Raw genomic sequence first — 26334 nt, 5'->3', positions numbered from 1 at the left:
AATTTACCAGAACATCTAAGCCTACCACCTAGGGTTCTGAATAATTGTGGGTATACACAGAGGACAAAAACAAAACAAAACAAAAAAGACCCAACAAAACAAAACAACAACAAAAAACCAAACCCGCCTGATTTGATAAGCAAATTTTGAACAAAGAATAGTGGAAGTGCTGTTCAGAGTAAGAGGCTTGATCAATGGTCTACTGGTAGCTAGCAGTGCCTTCCACGTTTCAGCCAATTCTCATTTTTCATTCTCAAGGTTAAGAGAACTGTGCAGGCAATGCGCTTAGCCTGTGGGATGGGAGTGCCTCCTGTTGCTCAAAAATGATTCATCAGAATTATTAGTAGTATTATTTAGGTATCTAGCTCAGGTACTCACATTGCCCCATTTATTGTGTCTCAATCTGACTTTTTTTTTTTTTTTTTTAATAAAGTATTTATGTGCTCTCAAACTCTCAATGTAAGAAGATCTTGAAGGGAGCAAGTTGTTTGGAAATAACAAGCTAAAATCCATGAGTCATCCTGAGACTATGCCGAATGTTCTCAGATACTGCATTAAACTTTTAAGGCAACAACAATCCAGAGAATTTCTTCTTAAAGAGGTACGCGAAACACAGCATAGGCTGCCCGTACATCCCCCTTCCAGTCCCTGCGGCAGCTGAAACACGAATTGGGGAATTGCCTGCGGCTGCTTACCACAAGCGTGCTAACCCTGTATAGTACCGGAGCCGGCTCTGCCACGCCATGTAATTTATCAAACATCCTGACTACCAGTTGCTCTGGTACCAACCCAGCAAAAACAAGTGGCTTTTCAGCCCCAAAACACTAGATTTTTTAATGCCATATCAAAAGATTAAGCCATATTTTCAGGATTACACAAAAAAAAAGCAACAGGTGTACTGAAGTGTATAAATACATTGTTCTTAATGTAATATTAATGTCTTTTTTTAATGCAAGATGGAAGCCAATTAATCTTTTTCTTGCATCCAAACAGACATGGGGTCTATAGTTATGCTCCAAAGAGCTGGTCTTACTGTGAGGCAAACCATCTGTGAGAAAATGGAATAAAATGCTTGTTGAAAAAGCCCACCATGTCACATTGATTTGGCTCAGACAAAACTGTGAGGAGCTTTTAGGATAAGGAACATCCTCAGATGAAGACAAATGGATCCAGCAGTTGATTCAGAGTTCCACACCATGGAGCATTATATCGGTTATCCACAACAGGCCCACTTAAAGCTTTGGTTTTACTAACAAAAATGAACAAAAAATGTTTTAATAACTAATATGAGAGAGCACTGCAGGTAAGAGTGACCTGGTAAGTAAGTTGCTGTATCAAGTGTCATTGATTCCTAGTAATAGCACTAATTAAAATATTTATGGCTTCTTCTTAACTGGGCAGTTTCAGTGATTGTGGTAACAGAGGTTTTGCTTTTATATTCAGGCAGATTCAGGTGGCCAAGATTTGGGCATCAGAGAACATTCATGACCTTAACAGAAGCAGCACTGAGTAAGAAATGATATGTTTGTACCGCCTTTTCTGAAGAACAACAACAGTTCATTTCCAGCACTAAACAAATATACTTCAAATACCACAAATATCTGCCCTTTTACTGTCAGAGGGAGAGACTCAGTGACACAAAGGACAAATGTCTCTCTCCTTGATGCTGCACAGTGCCACAGCTTCTCTCCAGTTCCCTTTACCTCTTTCTGCCAGAGTGGAAGGGAAGAGAAACTGGGAGCATGACTTCTGCAGTCACTCCAGCCAGGACACGGGGAATGCATGTTACAGCTTCCCTTGTCTGCCCAACAAATCTGTGCCTCGGTGCTTAACAGCTGAGGTTCAGAGACTAAGGTTTGTTGTTGTTGTGTTTGTTTGTTTTTTTTGGTGGTGGTGGCTTTGCTTTTGCTTGTTTTTAAGGACAGAAAATCAGAAATGAACACACAACACTGAAGAAAAAGCAATGTGACTTGCTTAAAAATGTGATAATACTGAAAGCATTTTTAAAATTTATGGAATCTGAGCTTCTACCGTTTCTCTGTTGTTTTCATTTTTCCTTATTAAGCCAAGTGTTACAAATTTACTTAATCCTCTCCTTCCCTGAGTATGTAATCTCTTTACTCCAGGAGCTGAAGTTTTAAACGGAACACAAAATAAGCTGAGAGTTAACATAAAGTAATGTAATATTGTTAGCACTGTCATATTTTTGTTCTTGCTCTCTGGTCCAATTAATTGTCAACACATGCTGAGCTCAGGACACTTAACTGCACAAATTTAGTCTACAGGAAACAGAAGTACAAGGACAGTATTAACAGCTAAATTAAAATGAGTCTAAAAGCATTAGCTGCTAGGAATAATGTACTCTTCTTTCGTCTTAATTAATCTGTCTGCTATCATGAAACTAGTGTAAAGGTACTTCCTTAGGCTTCAGATGACTACAATCCTTATTTGATTACAGCCTTTCAATATTTAATGAGCATGGGAATCTATAATCTGCCTAGAGGAAATAAAACAAAAAACAAAAAAACAATAACCTGTGCCAGGCTGCACTTTATTGAAACCTACAATGTACAAACAGAAAACAGAAATGCAAACACAGCTGCTGCAGTAAAGCCCACAGGGATTAAAAAAAAAAAAAAGACAGAAAGAAAAAAGAAAAAAAGGGAAAAAAAGATCAATTCAGATGTATGTGGAATACTCCAGCTCCTAAAATTATTCAAAACCTTTTCAACTGTTTTGTCATTTGTTACTATTTTCCTTTCTTGATATGAACAAATCAATTTACCTGCACTAGCAGCATATACATATTTCTGCATATTTATATACCAGAAAATGCAACTAAAATATTCAAAACCTTAATCTAACCCTCAGGAAAAAATACTTAGTATTTACCAAAACAGCTGATTGTATAAATGCTTATAAAGCTTTCTGTGACAGAGAACACTGGCATACTTGTTGAATAATTTATCATTTTTCCTAAAAATTAGACAGTGATGGTTTATAAGTGAAAAATGTGTAAACGAGAACCAATAAGACAAAAAATAAATTTCCATTGCTTTTCCATAGCAATGGAAAACTGAACTTTCAAAATTTTTGGTGAATCCTATGCACCTTACAAGCCTACTGTTAACAGATTCTGTTAGCAGATAAATGATGCAGGTCCAAAAAAAAATCCCAAACCTAAAACTGTAAAACAGTTATAAATAATCCATGTTAATTTATGTCATTTTCTAACATTTCTCTGAAAAATTTCAATTACTATACAATTAACACAGAATGTTAAATGCTGATATTCTGTACATGGGGGCAGGGAGGACTAACAACTGCTGGACAACAGGCCCAGCCTTCTAGAGCTCCCTACACTTTCAATGTCCACTCGCTCTTCCATCATCTGATGAGTCCCTCCATGCTTAATCCAGGTTTATCAAGTGTGTAGTTGGAATTAATGGCATTTACAGATCCTGCTGGATTTTTATTACAGTGATCAGGAAACAAGAAATATAATAAAGGAAAAAATAACATTACTGTATGCTTCCAATCAATACTTACATATAGGCAATTAAATTAACAAAGGATAGCTGTGATGTCACTTGTTACAAAAAGATGAAATATAAGTAAACAGTAAAAACAGGATTAAATTTCAAGATACTGTCCCATTTTTCTCCCCCTATCAATGCCCACATTCTTAATAAGAATCAATAATACTGGACTGATTTTGGCTTATTTATTTCTAGACAACAAAATGTAAAACTTGAAAAAAATAAAGCTTTAATTTGCAGATATCTGATCTCTCTACCAGCTAGCAGTGGCAGAACCTTATTTGCCCTTGCAGACAATTTGCTTGAAGATACTTCTTTTGTGAATAAAGACAGGATAAAAAAACCCTCTCTACAATAAGAACTTGTGAATAATAACATTTTATAGTTAAACATCAATTTTAAAAAAATGCAAAGATAGAATTCCTTACCGTCTGTATTCTACCCAATAGTGTTCCGCTAAGAGGATTTCCTACTGGGCTGAAACACCCTGTGAAAAGAAAAGGCTGTGAATTTTTTGCTTGTTATCCTTTTCCACCGAATAAACCATTTTATTTTAAAATCATTATGTTAGCAGGATATGTTTGACAAAATTCTAATGAAAAGCAGCAGCATCTTTCAGTCGCAACTATGCATCCTTCAGTCAGGAACAGTTGGAGGGTTTATTTAACTAACAGACCTGACACAAGGTTAACTAATCCAATATTTCCATTCAAATGATTTGGAGAAATAGCTCAAGCTATGTCCACATGCCACCTCGTGCTCAGAGCTGACACTATTATCTAGCCTGTATTGCTTTTTCTCTTCATTGAATTTCCAAGTAATGCATACAAAGTTTTCCAACAGAAACGATCACAAAAACTCTCAAAGGAATTACTTCCTTATTTTATCTGAAAGAATAACTATGCCTATTCAGTAGTTCCCTTTGATCATCTGAGTTCCTATCACAACACATCTTGCTGTTTATTTTATTCATTCTCAACATAGCGCATTTGAACAAGTACTTGTAAATTCTTTTCTTTCCAAAGTATTATGTTAACTACTAAGCCAAGGAAAATCCTTTCATCACTTATGGATTTATCTTTTTGTTACTGGTCTCCTCAGCTGTATACTTAAGAAAGCATCTTAAAAAGATACAAAAATCTGAAAATTGTTGAACACGACAATGAAAAATGCTACTGCTTCGCTGGAGAATGGTTTATTTTTTCTCAAGTATAGTGATGCCAGACAACACAGAGTTAAGCTCACTGGATTTTCTCTGTGAGACACTAGATTTGAAACAAGCTTTGTTTTCGAACACGAATGAGTTCTGAAAACTCATTTTCATTTACCACTCCAAAAGCCTACTCTTAAGGAGCCCAGTATATGAATAAAGAGGATTTCTGAGATTCAGATTCCCATGTACTGGCACAACTCCATAGAGAAGCTTGCACAATTCCACCTACAGTATACTTTCTAAAGCGTAGTGGTTTAGACTTTCACAGGAGATTTACTCATAAATGTTTAATCATTAAGATACTTAGATATTTCTAAATATATTAAAAGATGCAAGATCGAGCAATCGTAATTAAGCCATGCTCCTGCAGATCATTCGTATGTCAATTTTTCTTTCTTTTGAGAAATCCTAGATAAGTACAATAATTAATTTTTAAATCTAGTATATGAACTAAAAAATGTGATTTTAATCATTTCAAAAATGTTTGTATAAATTCTGAAATTCTTCATTTTGAAAGACTTACTTTGATTTTTATTTCATTAATTAATTTCCACTCTGTGGAAGAAGAAAAGAGATGAGAATAGAAACTGTGTTCTGAATTCAACTGACATTCCAAGTTGGTAGATCTGAAGCTTACATTTCTTAAGTATGTTATTTGCCAAAGTACATATGGATATACTATTGCATACAGGTGTCATATCAACAATTTGATTAAAAGCAATTCAAACTCAAGACCAATAAAATATCTGCATGATAAAAAAATTCCCTTTAGATAACTATAGTGTCTGTGCCAGTTCACATAAATCCATTCTAAGGTAAATGTTGTAAAACACATATCATGAAATCAATTGCTTATTTGAAAAAATATCTTCCAAATAATAATAAAAAAAAACATTTTTAATTAAAATCAGTAACACTAATTATTTTCCTGTTCTCCTGTGGAAAAAGATTTATTACCACTAAGTACTTCAGGACTGTATTTATGTACATGTATGTGAGTACTCCTGTGGGTCTCTATATGCAGCTGCTTGTCAAGTGAAGACTTAATTGAGGGAATATCAGTCTAACCATAAAACCTGAATAAAGGCAGTGCAGACCTTTTCTGCTGCAAGCACAGAAAAGAGACAGATTTGTAACTCAAAGATGTAAGGAGTACTGTACTGAATTCTAGCATCTAGCACTGGTTGCGACTTAGCATTTCCTGTTAGCATAGCCTTCTTTCAAAGCAAGCAGGGAATTCCTATTACTTTGCTTGAGATGGAAATGCTGACCAGAGCACAGCACACTCGGTTTCAAGTGTTCTGTGCTCCACAGAGCCAATGCTATTTGTTCATATTGATCGTGATCTGGTTGCATCCGACTGTTCTCTAGTGTTATCTATAGTTGTTTTCAGCTATCAAGCATTGCCTTATTAGCCTTCGCATTGATGACACTGACATTTAAAAACCACAATTGAAACCTCCCTCATTCACAAAACAAGGTCCATTCAGCAAGCAAGGGAATCCATCCCTTCTTTCTCAAAGGATGCAGTAGATTTTTAAAGCAATGCTACACAGTTATTGGCTTGACTTGGTTCGACGCTTGATGAAGCATGTAAGTGACACCAAGCAGGTGTGACTAACAGCCTTAGCAGCGCTTGCTTCCATTCTCTCTGACCTAGGCTGGGCAAACATTTCAACTACTGTATTGAGGTATTGAAACTGAGGTCAAGATTGCAGAAGGACATTTCATCCAAAAATGATGTTTACAGAACACCATGACTTGTGTGGGCTTTTACTTAGCCTGATAAAGGTAATTAAATCTCCTGTAAGGTCAAACCTGAAAAAAAAAACATTCCCCTAGGTCATTTTGGACTGCCTTATCTTAATGATGCTTCAGAATCACTACTGGGGAAGCGCTTCTATTGACTCAGAGGATTTATTTGAACTTTCCAACAATCATCTCTGTTAACAGCTTCTGATGTCACCTTCAATGCCCTGTACATCTCGAGAAGCTAATCTGTGAAAGTAATAATGTGAAAGTATTAACATTTGAATTACTGTATTTCCTATTACTCTGCACTGATTCTTCAGAGGCCTCCTTCATAAGGAATTTTATATGAGAAGAATAAATCACTTCTAGGAAAACCTACTGCTAGTGTCCAAATGTGATGTTAAATGTCTTAAAACGACAGGTGGTATTGCTTTTTCTCATATGACCAGAATTTCCCCGTTGACACAATTTAACAGCAGGACAGCTCTTATTATTTAGTGAGTCCAAGCATGCACTGAGTTTATGAAAATGATGATCAAACTGATATCTTCTGAGAAACAATATAGCTGGCTTCCTTGATGTGGAGTCTCAAATTGTATTAGTTTCCTGTACAATTTGAAAAGTGAACTGCAAGTGCATCCTTTGTCCCCTGGCCATTTCTGGCAATACATACTCTCCCAGTATAAGGACAACTAAAGAGAAAAGATAACCAGGTATGTGTCCTCCTACCCAAAAAAGCATGTCCGCATTACCAGGTTCCCAGTTTTACTGTGTGCTTTCACTGGAAGAAAAATATTACCCCCTGCTCTAGATAAGCACGTTGCGTGAAGTGATCAAATTCCAAATAGTTGGGCTGAAATACACAGGAAGCAGATGAGTTCAGTTCCACACAGATTAGATTTATACAGAAATTTAAATGAGGAAGTAGCTTCTATTTCACAACAATGATAACAACAGTGCCCCCAAAATAGCACTAGCAATTAATTGAGAACACTTCCTATTAAACAGCAGCATCTTTAGTTATTGCATTTGTTCTAAAGTAATAGCAAGAGAGCCAGGACAGGGACAAAATGTCCTTCTAGGTAGTGACATGATTACACTATTATCATTTTGGAGTACATACGACAGCCTAATATGAAATGTTTATGTGAAAACATCCTCTTAACAGAGGCTGAGACAGAATTCACTTTTTTTTTTTTATTAACTTTTCAAAAGAATAGTTTTTCTCCCTTCATGAAATTCTTGATAAACTAATTCTGAAAATCAATAAATGTATTTCTGCATCATAAATCTCCGGTAATTCTAATTTCATGGAATCTACAGTTAGTGAAATCATCCAAAGATTTAGCATGGAAAGTCCTCAGAAAATCAATGAACAATACCACTGAACAAATAACTAGAAAACAGAAAGAAGATAATATTCCAGCTCATTTCTGTGATGAAATCCTCTAAAGCATGCAGAGAAAAAAAGAAATCTTTATTCCAGTTTCACATTATTAATACTGTTTTTAAAAAGAAGATAAGAATAATACCTGAAAGACATGAAAAAACTATGCTTCTAAGAAATCATATTTCTTATTGCAGACATACATCTTGTAATTTATATTGTGGCCTCTTGCTACATAGCTTGGTTAAAATATACCCAAATATACAACAAACACCTCAAAAAAAAAAAAAAGGCATCTGAAATATAGGATGAATAAGTGTGTATCAGCTCATCCCCTTTTCCAATCATCTTTTGTGGCTTTACAACTATTTTTAGCAAAAAATTATGTTTTCAGCAGTCACCTAATCAAAAGTATAGATTTTGCGACAAGATATTGAAGTATGCAGTGTAATCTTTAATTCAGGTTTCAAGACAAAGGTTTTTATTTGTTTGTTTTTAAAATAAAAGTTTCCAGAGCAGTATAACTCAGTTCTTTCTGGGACTTTATTTTCCAAGCTAGGTATTGTATACGAGAAAGAAGACCATTTTGTAATGATATAAATACATATTAAACTTCCCTCAAAGGCTTTATCCTCACAACAATTATGCTTTAACAGATCAAACAGAATTCATTAAATAAAAGAATTGTTTATATATTGGATAAGAAACTGTTTTCCTTTACTTAAGCACAAGATCACAAATACTTTCAAAACCTACCACAAACATTTTCAGATGCACTTCACATAAAGCTAAAGGAAAGGATGCACTCACTGAACACACACGTACCTTTTCATTTTACCAGCAAAATAGATGTTATTACTAACATCCAACACTGTAGGGGAGCACTCACATAAAAACTGTTACGTATCACTTAAGTCTAGCTCCTATGGTTCTCAATGTGTTCTAGACTGAATGGAAAATAGCTAGCACCAAAATGTTTTGAAATTTGTTTAAATAGAGTTTAATCTGTATCGTAGCTTTTAAAACTAAAACTTTGAAACACATTCAGCTGAAGCTGTAAAGCGTTAAAACCTCCTTCAAAAGCTGTTCCTTTTCTTATTCTGAATTGACTATTTTTACCAGTCTTTCTAAGATATTGTTTTATTCTTAACTAGTCTAAGGCCAAAGGAAGTGGTTAATTCTCTTCAGAGCCTGTATCTTCCATACCACTTAAAATGTATATTCTCAAATATATAGTATGTCAGAACAGTCCGCTTTAAGTGTACATGCAAAGTGCTGTGATGGCATCACTACTGAATGCAGCCTTCTGCAAACACCCACGTGGCTCTTGCAATGCATTCTGCAGACTCACAGAATCACAGAATTTCTAGGTTGGAAGAGACCATTGAGTCCAACCTCTAACCTAACACAAACAGTCCCCACTAAACCATATTCCACAGAATTCTACCCAATGACAGGTAAACCCATGCTGTTACTAGCCTCATCTTTTCCCTCCTCATCTTTTCCCCACTTGTCTTCTTTCAGAACAATCGATCCATCACCTCAGTTCCGGGATCATTTTCTAAATGGGGTTCCAATTTGTCACCTACATGTATATCTAAAGCACAAAGGACAAATAAAGCACACTTTAAAGCACAAAGGACAAATAAAATCCCTGTTTATTGTCTTATTTTCTACAGTATAAATATATATATAAACTTCATTGATTTTACCTGTTAGATATGAGAACTATTTTCATTTTATATACTTAAAAAAATGAGAGAGAGAAAGAGAGAAACTCCAGCTTTACAGCTGCCAGATGTCACTGCTCCAGTTAGATTCACCTAGGTGGCAGTGACAAAAAAAAAACAAGAGCTGTGCTGACGGGCGGGGAAAGGCATAACATTTTTTTGTTTCCTTTCCCCATTCCCATTAGTACTACAAGAACTCACAAACCAGCAGAAGACACAAAACTTAGAAACATGTCAATAGATCAGACTGTGAATGATGCTCAAAATACTACACTATACAGAAAAATCTGCACAGGAAGATAGAAGCTTTCCATCAGAAAGTATGTGGTATTTATCTTTTTACCAACTGTTTACTAAATGCTGGTCTTAAAAACAGTTATCCAGAAAAATAACTTGAGAGTTACACAATTCAGTATAATGCAGTTCCAGATACTGCTGCTGCTTCTTCCACACCACCAAGTGATTTTCTGGCAGATGTGCTAGCTACAGGTATTAGGAGAAAGCTGGCTTCTCACACCAAGAGTTGGTCATGTTCTTCCTCAACTGAGCAAGACAAATGTGCTTAAACACAGTAACTTTCCTATCCAGGACTGATATCATATCCAAGGACTGATCTATGGCTACTGCATCTGGTTGTCTCTGATTTCCCAGCCCAAATGACCAAGTACACCCTTGCAGCAGAGCTAAGTGAATGCTACCAGTGGAATGGAGCAAGGCTTGAATTCACACCTGTAGATCCACAAGGAGATATCTTCACTGCAACACCAGCTAATTCCTATCCTCATATAAGAGATCTCAGAATCAGACAGCACCAACATGAAAAACACTGCGCTTCTGGCAGTGCCACATCCCACAATATAATTACACCTACCATCAGCCAAAGGAATGTACAGAGATACTCATGCAAGGTTAGCCATCATTTTAACTCCTGGTTCAAGATGTACATGGATACAAGCATGAATGTGTTCTGTATCTTAAAATAATCCTCCAGAAGGAACTATAGGAGACAGTCTGTCACTGGCTTTGAAGAGAAAAGTGTTTCCATATACATACATTCATCCTGTACTTTGGCATAATGAACAGGCAGAATTTGGCCCCTATTTACAAAAGATATAATGAAGTAAAAGCTATTGCATCACAAAAACAATAAAAAAATCTAACTTTTTAATTAGAGATTAAAATCAAATACATTTAGCAGCCTACACACCCACCTAATTATTTCTGAGTAATCTTATCAAATCATCATCTCACATTTTTCTTGCAAATGTTAAGTTTCTACAGTACCATATATAAACAATGCAAGTAGTAGCACGTGTCCCGAGCATTCTTTTGAAGTAAAGAACATATATTGAATCCATGCTAATCAGGAACGTGCTAATTTATAACAACCTTACATCATAATGGCATTAGATACAATTGAAAAATGAACAGGGGTTATAGTACCCAGTTGTTTCTTTCTACAGTGTAGAGAACGGAAAGTGACTGTACAGCAAACATCAATAAGCCTCTATAGATAACATCAGCATTCTGAAATCAGATTGGCAATATTATTTACAAGTTCTAGATAGCAGATAAAAAAGATGCAAGGAAAATGCAGACTGTGACACATACTTTGTATTAATAAGAGTTATTTTTCTTCTAGTGCTGCAGATAGCCTGAGAAAGTAATTACTATTTTTGCTAAGCTCATCAGAACTATTTAAAAGGAAAAAAACAAACAAAACTAAATTCAATTTTAAAAAGAAACTTGTTTTGTATTACATTAAATAAAGCTTGCAATGTTACCCTGTGGAAAAAGCACATCTAAGGAACAGAGCAACTGCAGCACCTACACTTGTGGATGCACATCATTGAAAAAAATCCTTCACTTTTGGTTTTGGTACTATTTTTGCTTCTGTTGTGCTGTATTCATTTACTCTCCTGGAATGAGGGAAAATAGCAGGATATATGCCTATCTTTTTCCTAAAACATGTTATGATAGTCACAATCCAGCCACATCTGACTGGAGATAAAATTATTCTTTAATGAAAATTTAGCAAGCAAAAAAAATAAAAGTTATTTACTTTGTGTGGTTCCTCTCTCAACTGAAATTCAGCAATGACTGGCTAATTATATCATTCTTTTTTTCTAATATCAGTTAAAATAACTTCTGACTATGGTTTGTACTGCATCTCCAGTAATTCCAAATCCATATAAAAACAGTAACTACTAAGTTTTCATATTCATCAGTAAGAGAAATGACATTATTGAGGTCTAGATATTCAAGGACAGGAAATTCTTCTCCATACCTTACTATGAAAGCATCCTATTTTTATATCTTATGCACTGTGAAAGATATCTGGGTTTCTTTAAAACTGACTTAACACTGCTAACTAATACACAAACATTTGTTCCTTTGGAAGGACCAAACCACCATAGAAAACACAGAAAACTGTCTACTAATGTTCTAAAAGTTTGGAACTTTGAAAGCATATACCTTAAGCTTTTTCACATAAAAAAAACATAGCTGTTAGATCATCCTAGATGTTTTTTGCACATTTGCACATGCCAAGTTATCAGCTCAAGCACTGGTGATATAGACAACTCCAGACACACCTTGTTCTCTTTGCAGAATACTTGGAACTTACCCTGAAAAGGATTTGTTTTGGTATGAAGAAAAGCTGATTTACAGAAAGATCCTTAATTCAAACCACAGTTTCAATCACTGAAGTTCCTTTATGTATATGGGTAAATAAAAATGATAGAACTGTCCCTTATGATCCTCAGCACAAGAAAAACAACTTTCTGATAAAGTACTGCTGTCAAGGTACACGTGATGTGGTATATTATAGGAATGCATTATAGGTACGCAATGCACTTCAGATTCTCCAAGAGCTGCACAAATGTGTCTTCTGTTCGTTCTGTTTTTTTTACACAAAAGCAGTAAAATCTGAATCAACAACAGTTAGGCTGTAAAATCTTTTAAGACTGAGTGGATAAACACAGAAGTGAGAAGCTACCACAAATTGATGTATCTGTAGCTTAAAACAGGCTCTGAATTGATTTCTAGAATGAAAAATTCCAAGAACTTGGTGTGACTTGAAGTCCTTATGAGATAAAAGCTAAGTTGTTTTTAGCTTGCACCTGGTTCGCAATAGGATTTCTTCCAATAGCAACCTGCATCATCAAAAAGTCAGCATTGGTGGTTCAGTGGTAGAATTCTCGCCTGCCACGCGGGAGGCCCGGGTTCGATTCCCGGCCAATGCAATGTTCTTTTGCCCAGGGAGGTGGTTGAGTCACCATCCCTGGAGGTGTTCAAGGAAAGGTTGGACATGGGGCTTAGAGACATGGTTTAGTGGGAGACATTGGTAGTAGGGGGATGGTTGGACCAGATGATCTTGAAGGTCTTTTCCAACCTTAATGATTCCATCGTTCTGTGGATAGATTCTCCTGAATAAATAGAGGTGAGAGACCTCACTGCTCAAGACATCCTTAAACAAAAAACTTCAAAGGCAAGACCATAGTATTTTTATTATTATTATGGTGAACTGTGCTTAAATGTGCTTATCCAAAATGAAAATTCAAAGATGCAAAGAGCGGGGAAACACAGCCTATTTACTCGCTTCACCTGCAAAATAACGGAAAACATTACACCTGACAAAGTGAACCTAAGCAGTTACAGTCCTTGCCAGAAAAAAAAAAAAAAAAAAGAAAATAGGGGAATTGCTTCTTATGCTCTGCTGGTGGATAGGGACAAACAGAAGCTTGGTAAAAGAATTCTCAACACATCTGCTAGTAGGCAACTTATCACACCAAAAGATATTCAATATACATTAAGTAATCTACAATTTCATGTTTTATTCTTTGGCATATTAGCTGCAGCAGTCTGTTTCCTGTGGCTAGTCAGGCTCTACATGGATTCTGGAAAGACCTGTATCAATATATGTATCACTGCAACAGATCTCAACAACTCTAGAAAAAATAAAAAGCAATGCTAGTAGAGTCAGTTCAAGTAGTGACAGTGTCCCTCTTTTCAAAACAGGAGATATGGACAGAATAGGGAATGGGGATGCCATATGCTACAACCAGCCTCCAGATGAGATACGCTGTGTTTTAAATACAGCCTGTTACACAACCTGAATACGAGTCTTCTGCAGAAGGACTCCCTTGCATGTCAGAGCTGGGCCTGAGGTCTACTCAGGAAACACTAAATTGTTTGTTTGAGGAAAAAGGTAAGAAAGGAACCTGTGCAATCCATTCTTTCACTTGAGTGTGTCTTAAGACTGCAGAAAACTTCCAAATGAAGGAGTGATATGCAGAGTTTTAAGAGTTTCTACCACCTCATTTGAGTCAACAAGCAGATGAGTCACTGTTCCTTAAAACTTCCAGTGAGCAAAAGAGCAAGCTTACAGCAAGGAGGCAGGCTCTACTGAAACTCTGGGTCAAAGCGGCATGTTGAGACCAGCTCTCTAAGTATTACCAGTCACAAAGCTGTGTGACAACACCAATGGGCAATGCGTAAGTTATGCACCCATAGATACTTTCAATTATCTGTACATTTTCTTAATGCTTTCCCAGCCAACATCCCCTATCATCAGTTTCTATAGGACCAACATAATCAGTACTAACCTACCATGAGCTACATTGGTACCACAGTCGATGAATAAATTTCTGACTGCAGTATAGTCCACAGATTCCCAAAGTTAATTTAAAAGTCATTACTTAAAAAAACAAAACACAATTGTGAGGGAAGATGGCTCTCACTGAACCACTGAACTTGGTGCTTCAACAGTAAGAATAAAAGAAGTTACACCTGAAGCCATAAAACTTCATTTCTTTCACGCAAATAAAAATACAACTACAAAACTAGCAAAGCAGATTTAGAAAAGTTGAAGAAGTATGTATGCAAAGGATCAAAAATGTATCTTAAAAATAGGGCAATTTTTAAGTGTACTTGTTTTTTGCTCGCTTGCCAAAACACAGATGAAACCAAAGGATCTTGGCGCCCTCGGGGATGAAAGGGAGATGCCTCCCTCCTGTACACCATGGCTGCCACAGGGTCCTTTGCATAGTCCTTGCAGCTGCTCTGGAAATGACTGGAACAGAAGGACTAGAGCAATACATGTAAGGACGAATTTACTCACCTTATTCCTGCATGCTTATTGCTACACAGAAAGCATCCTTGCTGACCTGAACTTTCTTCTGGACAGAGAGTTGATGTTTTGCTGCACAGCCCTTTGGCATAAGAAGTGTTTCCACCTCTAAAAACAGCTAGAATTTCATCTAAGCATGCACTTTGTCAATATTTGCTGTCTTGCATTTCCATAGCTCAAAAAAACTACAGACAAGCTCAGACTGAAAACAGTTAACACGAGCTCTCTACTTAGGAATTAATTAGATTTGGTTGGTTTAAGATCCACATAATTGAGAAAGTAAGGGCACACTCAGGCCAAATCACTTTTGGCAGAGTCTCTCCACAGTACTACGTCACACCCTGATTTTGCAATCTATGCCCACTGCTGCCAAACAGAGAGTAATGCTTCATTTAATCCACACCCTTGTATAATTTGGCTGAAAGTACTTCCTTTACCCTGAAGGCATAGCAGTAATTACCCTAACATACACCAATTTCAAGTAAATATAAATGGTGTTCTTCTGATAAAGTTTTTGGAATCTTCAAAGATTACTGTTATTGTGCTCTGTATTTAGCGTAATTTTTAGAGAAATATTTTAATTAACTTGCCTAGAAGAAACATGAAAAAGAACATATAATAAAAGAACATGTGTATCTTTGATCTCAGTATAAACAATTCTTGCAAGTTTAACTAGAAAATACAAACTCTTCTGACATTTATAACATCTTATCAATCAGATAGAGGAAACTGGATAACCAACCTTTTAAAATTGAAGAACTAGATTGTCATTAATGTTAATGGTTTTGTCTCTATGTCTTTGCTATTCTGTTGGAACATTTTTGTGGTTAGATGTATCTATTTATACATCTTTTGTTTTCAAATTAAAAAACCATTTTTACTATTCATTTTGTAAATGTAAACACTCAGCTCTTCTACCTTAAAATAAGGTCCTGTATTTGTGCCTTGGGCCAAAACTCTGACATTGGCAACTGATACTGGCAGCAAAGCATGGGGGGGCTGCAGAGCTCTGTGGAAGTTCCTTCCCCACCAGAATTTCCTGAGCAGCCTGTGAGCTATGGTGAAGACACAGCTTTGTCCAGGTACTCTTGATTTTTGTTTACCGCCAACGTCAGTTGCACAATAAGGCAAAGTATCCTCAAATTGCTCTAGTGACTGAGAAGCAATAAAATCTAGGAAGTATGTGCAAAGGTTGGCTGCAGGTGACAACTGAGTCTTCATAACCTGTTTGCACTGAAGAAACTGAGACACAACATTCAAGTATCTGGCCTTCAAAACGTAAATTGTATAGCAAAATAGCTTATAAAGGAGAGGCATAAGAAGAGTCTTGTGATAGATGTGTCTATTATTTAAAGAAGGAAATTAACTTTGACAAAATATTTTAGGTTACATCTTTCAGTTTTTACTCCTCTGCGAGAAAATAATTTAAAAAATAAGAAAAAAAATATTTTCTTATGCTGTTCTCTTTACTAATGTCCCTGAGGGAAAGGCTAGAGTTAAGAATACCTTAAAATGAATGACCATTTTCTCCAGAGGAGTTCCCATTCAAATTAACACAGACACACACAGTAAACATTTTAGACGTAATGTTTTGCTTTTGAAAAAAAATGTTTTTACCTGGCTTCACTGTAGATAAGTCAGCTGACACTGAAGATACAATTTGCGTGTTTAGCTTGCATTTTGTCTCTATTCAGTTCTCTTGTACTCTTTTGAGAACAAAGAAGTTGGCAACTAGCAACTAGATCCCATCATCACAGAATCATTAGAGAATGGTTGAGGTTGGAAAGGACCTTAAAGACCATCCAGTTCTAACCCCGCTGCCATGGGCAGGGACACCTCCCACTAGATCAGGTTGCTCAAAGTCCATCTAATCTGGCCTTGAACACCTCCGGGGGCACCTACAACTTCTCTTGGCAACCTGTACCAATGCCTCACCACCCTCTAAGTAAAGAATGTTGTCCTTATATCTAATCTAAACCTATCCCCCCCCCTTTTTTTTTTTTAACCTTAAAGCCATTACCCCTTGTCCTCTAACTACATGCCTTAGCAAGAAGTCCCTCTCCAGCTTTCCTGTAGGTCCCCTTTATGCACTTGAAGGCTGCTATAAGGTCTCCTCCAGAGTCTTTTCTTCTCCAGGTTAAACAACCCCTATTCTCTCAGCCTGTCTTCACAGGAGAGGTGGCTCCATCCCTCTGATCATAACCATGGCCCTGCTCTGGACTCGCTCCAATAGATCCACGTCTTACATTGGGGGCCCAAGAGCTGAACGCAGTAGTCCAGGTAAGGTGTCACAAGAGCAGAACAGAGGGAGAGAAACACCTCCTTATACCTGTTGGTTGGATTTCTTTTGATGCAGCCCAGGATACTGTTGGCTTTCTGGGCTGCAAGTGCACCTTGCAGCCCAGAAATGCTCACATTGAGCTATTCAACGACCAACAGACCCAGGTCCTTCTCATCAGGGTTGCTCTCAATCCATTCTCCATTTAGCCTGTATTTGTGCTTGGAATTGCCCTGACTCAGGTGCAGGACCCTGCATTTGGTCTTTTGAACTTCATTGGGTTTGCACAGGCCCACCTCTCAAGCCTGTCAAGGTCCCTCTGGATGGCATCCCTTCCCTCCAGTGTGTCAACCATGTGACACAGATTGGTGTTGTCAGCAGACTTGTTGAGGGTGAACTCAATCCCACTGTTCATGCCACTAGCAAAAATGTTAAACAGCACCAGTCCCAATCCTGACCCCTGAGGAACATCACTCATCACTAGTCTCCATTTGGACATTGAACTGTTGACTGCAACTCTGAGTATGACCACCCAGCCAATTCCTTATCCACTGACTGGTCCATCCGTCAAATCCATGTCTCTCCAATTTAGAGACAAGGGGCAGTCATGTGGGACAGTGTCAAATGGTTTACACAGGTCTAGGTTGATGATACCAGTTGCTCTTCCATTATCCACCAACAGTGTAGCCCTGTCATAGAAGGGCACCAAATTTGTCAGGCATGATTTGCCCTCAGTGGAGCCACGTCGGCTGTCACCAATCACCTCCTTACTTTCTATGTGCCTTAGCACAATTTCCAGGAGGATCTGCTCCATGATCCTTCCAGGCACAGAGGTGAGACAGACTGGCCTGTAGTCCTTCCTTTTTTCCCATTTTAAAAATAGGGGTTGTTTCCCTTTTTCTAGTCAGTGGAAATTTCAAACTGCAATTTGACTTCTCAAATAGGATAAACAGTGGCTTAGCAACTTCATCCACCAGTTCCCACAGGACCCACAGATGCATCACATCAGGTTCCATGGACTTATGCACTAGCACGCTAACATACTTATGAGGGTGTAACTTCCAACAAAATTTCCACAGCATCTCTGCAAAAATGTGAATTTTGTTACTTGATGTACCCTTGTTACCTGCTTCTAAAAACAAAAACAAAAAAAACCCACAGAAAACAACGTGAAGAGTATTTTAAGAGCATTTGGATAATGCATAAACATTTTTTGATAAATGGTGTAAAGACTTACTTTACAGACTGGTTGAGACAGAAAAGGTATGTTTTGAATAGTCTATCAAATATAATTGAGGACTTAAATGCAAAGTCAATTTTGCTAACATCTTCAGAGAGCAAGAAAGACTTCTTTGAAGCTTTTGCTATATGCAGGTGGAAAACACCTTTGACTTTCAGTTGTGTTAATAGAGAGAAAATTTCTAATTGTTCTCAACCCTGCCAAAGCATTATGTTTTTTGGTTTTGAGACTTTAAGATACAAGAACCATCATGTTTCTAGAACATAACATAATTGATTTTTAAAAGCAAGTTTAATTAACTAGTTTTATTGAAGTCAAAATTTTACTCTAAAGATCTATGTAATATCTGTAGTTGAATTTCAATCTCCCACATAGTTAACAATTAGGGTCACTTCTAATTACAATTACTTATAGCCTAAAGTTTATCTTAGAAAACATACCCTGAACACATTGGGAGTTACTGAAAAGTCACTGCTGAACAAAGCCTAAAAACACATTTAATTTCTTTCATAGTATGCCACAGATCTGCAAAACCATGTCTTTGCGTGCAGGAAGGTGATTTCTCTGTGCAAAGATGTTTAAAATCTTAAGGAGGGAAGGAAATAAACAAAAAAAGGGAGATTTTAATATCACTCAGTAAATGAATAATTGAAAGCTGGAGCTTTTGCTACTTCCTTATTTATTTAAGAAAATAACAACTAGATAATGGCTTATCCTGTAAGAAGGTACAAGGATGAGCACATAAGGAAAAGGCAGGAATTGCACTAGCACACTGTAGTGCTGCAGAGTACCGTTATAAGATAATAAAATTAGCACTGAAGCATGAGTGTAAGCGGAACTATACAGCACAAGGAATGTAAAACCTCAATTGTAGATACCAAAGATTTTTAGCCTTAGATATTTTTTTTGTGGAGTAGGTAACAGCTTTGTCAAGAGCGTAAAGGTAAGAATGTTGAGGCCTTGAAGAAGGATATTTTGGGGGTACCTGCTAGAGACTGCCTGATCAAGAAGAGCAACTGAACAACGCTTTCTTTAAATAGCAGCAAGGGTCACAATCATAGACCCTGCTTCTCACAGAAAATTTTGACCATTTTTATATCTGCTTAAAAGACAAAAACATAGGCTACAAGCAATTCAGACTTCTCGAAAAACACCTGAAAGACTATGTGGTCATTGGTCACAGCCAACACAGGCCAAATGTATCCTGGGGTGCATCAGGCATGGCATTGCTAGCCAGTCAAGGGAAGAGATTGTCCCTCTCTTCTCCAGTGCTGCCTCACCTCAAGTGCTGTGTGCATTTCTGGGTGCCTCAATATAATAGCATAAAACTACTAGAAGTTGCCCAAAGGAGGGTTATGAAGGTGGTGAAGGGTCTATAGGGTGATACATATGAAGAGTTGCCGAAGTTACTTCTTTTGCTCAGCCCTGAGCAGAGCAGGCTGAGGGGAGGCCTCATGGCGGCCTGCAGCTTCCTCACGAGGGGAGCGGAGGGGCAGGCGCTGAGCTCTGCTCTCTGGGGACAGCGACAGAACCAGAGGGGATGGCATGGAGCTGGGACGGGGAGGGTCAGGCTCGCCAGGGAAGTAGTCACAGCACCAATCAGAATTTAAGCAGTGTTTGGACGACACTCTCAGACACGTGGCCTGATTTTTGGGGAGGTCCTGTGTGGAACCAGAGCTGGATTTGATGATCCCTGTGGGTGCCTTCCAACTCAGGATATTCTATGATTCTATGAATGTGCTGGGGACAACTTTTTGATACAGATGTTAGACAGGCTAAGGTGGGCTGCATCTCTGGCCCTGCTAATAATTAATAAAGCAGAACTGACTGGAGACAAAGGCAGTCCTGCCTCAGTGACCATGAGATAACTGATCTTGGGGGAAATGAGGAAGGCAAGAAGCAGAACAAAACAAGAACTATGGGCTTCATGAAAGCCTACATACAGTGAAAGTGTGCACTTGAAGTAAAGCTAAAATATACTACCTGTTTGAGAGGGTGCAGAATGCATTTGTTAAATTAGCATGCATGTTTAAAGACAGTCCTGAATGTTACTTTCGCTTGAAATCCTATGAAATCATTTACAGCTATTTCTACAAATATATCTGGATACAGTAAGATTTAAAACTCAGGAAAGATATGCAGTATTACTGCTATCACTAATAAATCACAAAAGTAGATCCTCGGTCCTTCCACTATTTCTACCTATTATTGGAAGACCTGGACAATTAAATTGTCACTTAAAAGAAGAGAGTGCTGCATGCATCCAGGCTACTACACTGTCCATATCACAAGACATCAACTACAATGTTAAGTTTGTACAGCAAGAACATACACCAGTTACATAGTTAAAAAGATTGCTATTAGAATTACATGCTACCTTCACTGTAATTAAAATTCCACATTTTGCTTTGAGAAGCATTAGATACACAGCAAAAACTCGACCAGGGAGCATGAGAAGGAAGACAGAGTAACTGCCTACATAGCACTCAGGAATGTGTAACCATCCACTGGACAAAAATGAAAGATCCTTGTATTAGACGCAGTTAATGATGTTGTATTATTTTATGACACAACAGACATATATGGTGTATAAACGAAACCAACATATGAAAAAGTTTTGTGTTTCCAGCTGACTCCATACATGAGTAGATCTGTTTTAGTACAGATTATATAGAAGATTATTATATATATTACATATGTTATATATTTGTATATATAGAGAGAAGTATATATATTACAGTTTTTATATTATTCAAAAGTAAAACTAAACTGATAGTTAACAGCTACAAACACAAGCACCTATCTTCACACTTAAGAAATGGGGAAAGATGAACTAAATGAGTAAAGCTTTCTTGCATATTTCAATAAAAACAGTTCTATCACAGCAGTAGAACTTGAAGGACACTAAAATAACAAAAATCATTTAGGATTTGTTAAGATTTTCTTACAGGAAATTTATTTCAGTTGTGCTCCACTAGACTTTTCATGGTCTTTTTCCCCTAGGAGTCTTCATTTTCTCACTGCTTTCACTGACTGGTGAAAGACCATTAAAATTTACCTCTTTTCACTATACTTCTCTTCCATAATTAATACCCTATAACTGAGGATTGTGTTAAAGTATTGATCAGTTTTGGAAACAACTATTCTGGAAGCATGCATAAACATCTAGAGCACATATCTACGTTTGATCATGCTATTTAAGAAGTTGCCATCAACACATTTATCTGTGCTTTTGCAAGCTTCAAGACACTGGCTTGAGCAATATTACACACTAAGATATTACACACTAAGTTGTCAAATGGGTATAATGTTAATGTCCTTCAAGTGGCTAGTCCACTTATTTTAACCACTTATTCTATCTATCCTATTCAAAATACGTAGAAAATAGAATATGTATTCTCTTTCTATAACATTTTCATATGCTGGAAACAATAATATCTATTTCAGAGCAGATGCTTATGATGCTTGTTACAGATTTTTTCTTAAGGTAGAAAAATGGAAATGCACAAGTTCATTGGTAGCTGACCATTTGTGCTGTGGCTGAGAATGATTGTGAAACTAGTGGTCCATGCTAAGGACTCATTCTTAAAAAAAATACAAAATTTACGTAATCATAACATGATTTACAAATAAAAACCATGTTCCATTATGAGATAATTCTATATAGTTAGAGACTATCCCTTTCTGTACTATCAACATTTTAAATCTCTATTACCTGTTTCTAGTTCACTATGTATTCCCTTCTTCCCCTAGAATTCTTTTTACTTTTCTGAAGGATACAAAACAAAAAAATAAACACTTGGAAACTAAGGTTACAATTTCCTGTCTTCATAGGTTCCCAAAAAAAGAAAATAGCATATGGAATTATCTATTTTGTTGTTAAACATTTTGATAATATCTTGTTGCATTGCTAATCATAGTAATTACATAGCACAAAAATGCGGAGGTTGATTGCTTACCCTTTTTCTCAAAATCTTTGAACACAATGTTTTAGGAAAAATTAAATATAAATTAAATACTACTGTAAACAGACTACTGAGCACTACTGCTCCTAGGTAAAATGCTTAAATGCTTTTATTATTGTTTTCCTCTTTTAATACACACGCTTTTTTAAAATATGATTTCAGTGCTTTGCAGTGTCTGTGTTCAAGATACTTCAAAACAAAATGTTAAATTAGGAAAAACTGGCAATCACACACTGTTCTGGGAACTTACAGCACTAATAAGTGTACATATAAAAGAAAATGAACGTTATGAAGGAACAAGTATCAGTATGGGACAGTATCACACTGCACTTTATAATAAACAGTATCACATAACAACCTGGCCACGCCCTGAAAGAGCTACAAAGCAAAGTTTATCCAGACAGAAGAAAAATCCTAGCAGAAGTTATTACTCATTCACTAGAGAGAGTGATCAAATAAAGAAAAACATACCGCTTTTAGCTGTGAAAGCATACAGAGGATTCAGTGGAGTGCTCAGTGTGCTTGGCAGTCTTAGCTTGGAGTGTGGTGACAGTGATGATGGCGCAGGAAGCAAGAGATTTGAGCTTGCCTGTAATAGGAAAGACAAATCAGAAAATGAAGTGTAATTTCCTGGGTTACTTGCTGATGCAACAGCTAAGACAGAAATAATTACTTATTTCAAATAACTATTAAATTTTAGGAAAAAATTAAGACAAGTGGATGGAAAATATCAATTTAGATGGACAGTTTTTTGTTGTTTTTCTTCTTAACATTTGTAGAGAGAGTTGTGGAAAAAATAGTGACTGAGCTACAAACTGAACTGCATGTTTTTATATGGGCACAAACTCTCAAGCAGTGAGAAGTGTAAAGAACTGCTTGAATTAGCATCTTGTTGCATCTTAGTATATAAAAATAAGATGTCATTTATATATGGTTGTGAACTGCGATATATAAAATAACTTCCCATTTCTGAGTAGTCAAACCATGCTAAATCTAAGAAGAGATTACTCAATATTAGTCTGAGAGAAATAAAAAATAAAAATCTTAAACCAGTCTTAACTTCAAACCTATTTCTGCAAGCCAATACAGTACATTTAGTGCAAAACACCAGGCACTTCCTTTATGTAAGCTATACAAAAAAATACCTGCAGTCATAATTTCCATAATAACAACGATAATGTAGTTAAAATTTGATTTGCTGTGGAGTTTCTTGGCATACATGCTTCTAGTACAAAGCGTAAATGTTTCCCAAACTTTACTCGTGATATCTTATCCCATAGAGCCTATATAAAACATATGAAATTCTGAGTTTTTCACATAATCAAATTGAACATTTTATTATTTGTTAACTGTTTTCATTGTCTGCTTTTGGTAAAATGGCCAAAAGGGAGGGAAAATAGACCTTAAATAAAAGATTGGTAAATTTCTTGAAAGTAGATATGAATGCTATTTTTTTGAGAGCTATTTACATAAAGCACTTTTTAATCCATTCAAATCAAGCCTCTTACACAATGCAGAACAATGTGCATAGTCACTTATTCTAACTAAAAGCCTCCTCTCACTTCCTTGCACTTTAGCAAAGTTCAGTCAGACCCTTAAACTTCACTTAGGGGCCAAAACATAACAATGACATTTTTCAAATGTTAAATTTACTGGCTTACTTTAAAGAAACAAAGACAGCTAAAACAAAGAGAGGTTTATTCCCAGAACTCATAATTTATATAAATACTATTTCTGTCATATAATCAATATTAAATATTTATTAAATATTTATTTAAAAATTATTAAATATTTATTTAATTAACAGGTTTTATTAAAGCAGAGTATTTGGGCATTGGCTGATGTCCTGGGATGAAGGCAATACAGAATTAAAAATGCGCGTTGAGTAACCTGACTGGGGTACGGAGGACATCTGCTATCATCTCTTTATTACTCCACTAGACCTTCATCTTACTGTAAACTCATCTACTGAAAGAAGCATATGTTAAAAACTGCCTTTTTACTAGTGGAGTACTCTCTTAGCAACTAATTGTGATTGTTATGACCATATTCCAAAACTGAACAGAAAGAAAAGCAAGACAGAATCAGATCAGCCAGGGAACATGATATAAAAAGCTGTAAAGCATCTAGATTTTAGTGCTTTGAATTTTTGAATTTGACTGAATGTTAATAAATACCACTTGTGAAATGCAAGCATGTTGGCAAGGCTTGGTTTTGTGAACAACACAATCAATCTGCTTTTGGTACATTTACATATGGAAGCAGCTAAGTTTCATTAATATAAAGTTTTCTGTGATACAAATACAGAAAGTCATTAACTTCTGTGTTTATTCAAACACAGAAAGGTAATCTTGTTACGCAAACATGTTGAGCCCAGTTTCCTGGAGCTTCATCTTCTTTTATTGACTGTTCACTCTAGCAGGAGCCCTTCTGCAGGAAGACTGCAATTAGATCTCTCCTCTGCATGCATTTTGTGCTGGGTGCACACTACTGGCTTCTTCCTCACAACCAATGAAACAAATGCATGTTCTGCAGTCAGAACATGCATGCTCATGAAACATTTTGGAATTATCTTTCAAATTTGACAGCAAACAACTGGATTCCAACCCTACTAGGGAATAGATACAGGTTGAATGTATCACTCTGGAAATCTAACTAAACACAGTAGAGCAAACTATTCAAAACTACCTCTTCCAGACACTTCTCTGGCTCATTTTTGGGGGAAAGGGGGAGAGCAAAAAAGCAGGAGAAACTTTTTTTTTTTAATCACGATGCTTGAACGAAATGATGAGAGAAATATTTACAGAGTTTGTAAATATTCCTGTACAGTATTTAATTCACTTATTTTCCTGTTGTTACCCAAATACTTTCATTAAACATGCCACATAGCATGCTTTGAAATCAAATGCACTAGACACATACATTAGAAGTGAACGTGCAACTGAAGATTTAAGAAAATCAGGCATTTAAAAATGCAAAGTCAGTTCTATCTTACAACTCTTCTTCTCCAAGTCCCTAAAAGCAAGATAAAAACAAAATACAAACAAAGAAAAAACAACAAACCCACAACCCCCATGCTTTTATAAAAGAGAGATTTAAAAGACAGCGATAAATTTAAGAAGTCTGCCAAGCCTGCCATTCATTCCTTCCCTTAAGAGCAGGGAAGCTCAGTGCACGTGGGCTATACAAGACTGCCCATCTGAAGTAAATGTAGCATCAGTTTTATGACCTTTGTGCCACTAGCTCCCAAGTACTACTTAAATCTCTTAAAAGGCCCAAGGGGAGGACAGCAAAAACAACACAGCACCACCACTATAGGAGAGGAAGGAACTATTCAGATATTAAATGAGGACTAATGATTCAACAGAATTGTTTCCAGGTAAAGTTTAGTGTTCTATTAAGAGTAATTAATTTTCCTACAACAGACATCAGGCTACCTACGGAATAGAATGAAGCAATCTTTTTTTTTTTTTTTTTTTGAAATGCATGCTGTGGGAAGGCATTGCTAAATACCTTTACAACAACGAGCAAAGTTGGCTAAGATAACCAACCATCAATCTAGTTATTTTTCACAACAGGCTTCGCTTGCTTCATGAAAAAACCACAGCTTTATCAAAGACACAGTTTACTATCCTGAATTGAGTAAAACTAAGTTATAACATTCATGTAGTTTTTGTAGCAATAAAAATATACCTACATATTTTTTGCCAAGTTTAAACAAACATGATTTGCATTTTCTTTTTTGTTAGGGCAGCTCTATGCAAATTATGCAAATATACATTTTCAGTGGAACTAGTTTTCACATTAAAAGTGAACTGCATGAGACAAAAAAACAGAATACTGCAAGACTTGACAGGCTGACAACTGCCATTTCTTTCTTTATTTTTTTTTTTCCTGAGAATGGAATTTTATGACCTTTGCAACCAATATAATCAGCATTTCCATATATACTTGCAAGTCAAATCAAGCTGGCCAGCTCTATACTGCCTCTTACTCTTTTAGTTTTTGTCTTCCCTTTTGAAACTTCAAGCCTCTAGGACACTGTGTTTAAAGACAATTTAAAAAATGTTAAATTCCTTAAGATTGTGGTTTAAATAAG

At 36.4% G+C, this 26334-nt stretch overlaps 1 protein-coding gene and 1 non-coding gene across 5 annotated transcripts in view; one reads left to right on the top strand and one right to left on the bottom strand.

Moving 5' to 3' along the window:
• AHI1 (Abelson helper integration site 1) overlaps nucleotides 1–26334 on the bottom strand; it is a 90683-nt gene that overhangs the window by 20876 nt on the left and 43473 nt on the right. For all 4 annotated transcript variants that reach the window (XM_068677345.1, XM_068677347.1, XM_068677348.1 and 1 more), the window contains 2 exons: nucleotides 22707–22824; nucleotides 3968–4026 (listed from right to left, as the gene is read on the bottom strand). In XM_068677345.1, the coding sequence (XP_068533446.1) occupies nucleotides 3968–4026; nucleotides 22707–22824 (177 nt within the window). The remainder of the gene's footprint in view (nucleotides 1–3967; nucleotides 4027–22706; nucleotides 22825–26334) is intronic.
• Nucleotides 12796–12866, top strand: TRNAG-GCC (transfer RNA glycine (anticodon GCC)). Its single transcript has one exon. It is a non-coding gene; the product is annotated as a tRNA-Gly (tRNA).

This window comes from Anas acuta, chromosome 3 (assembly GCF_963932015.1).
Source record: "Anas acuta chromosome 3, bAnaAcu1.1, whole genome shotgun sequence".
In the NCBI taxonomy this organism is placed as follows: domain Eukaryota; kingdom Metazoa; phylum Chordata; class Aves; order Anseriformes; family Anatidae; genus Anas; species Anas acuta.
Note: the sequence above shows the minus strand (reverse complement) of the source record. Positions and strands in the feature narration are given on the sequence as shown.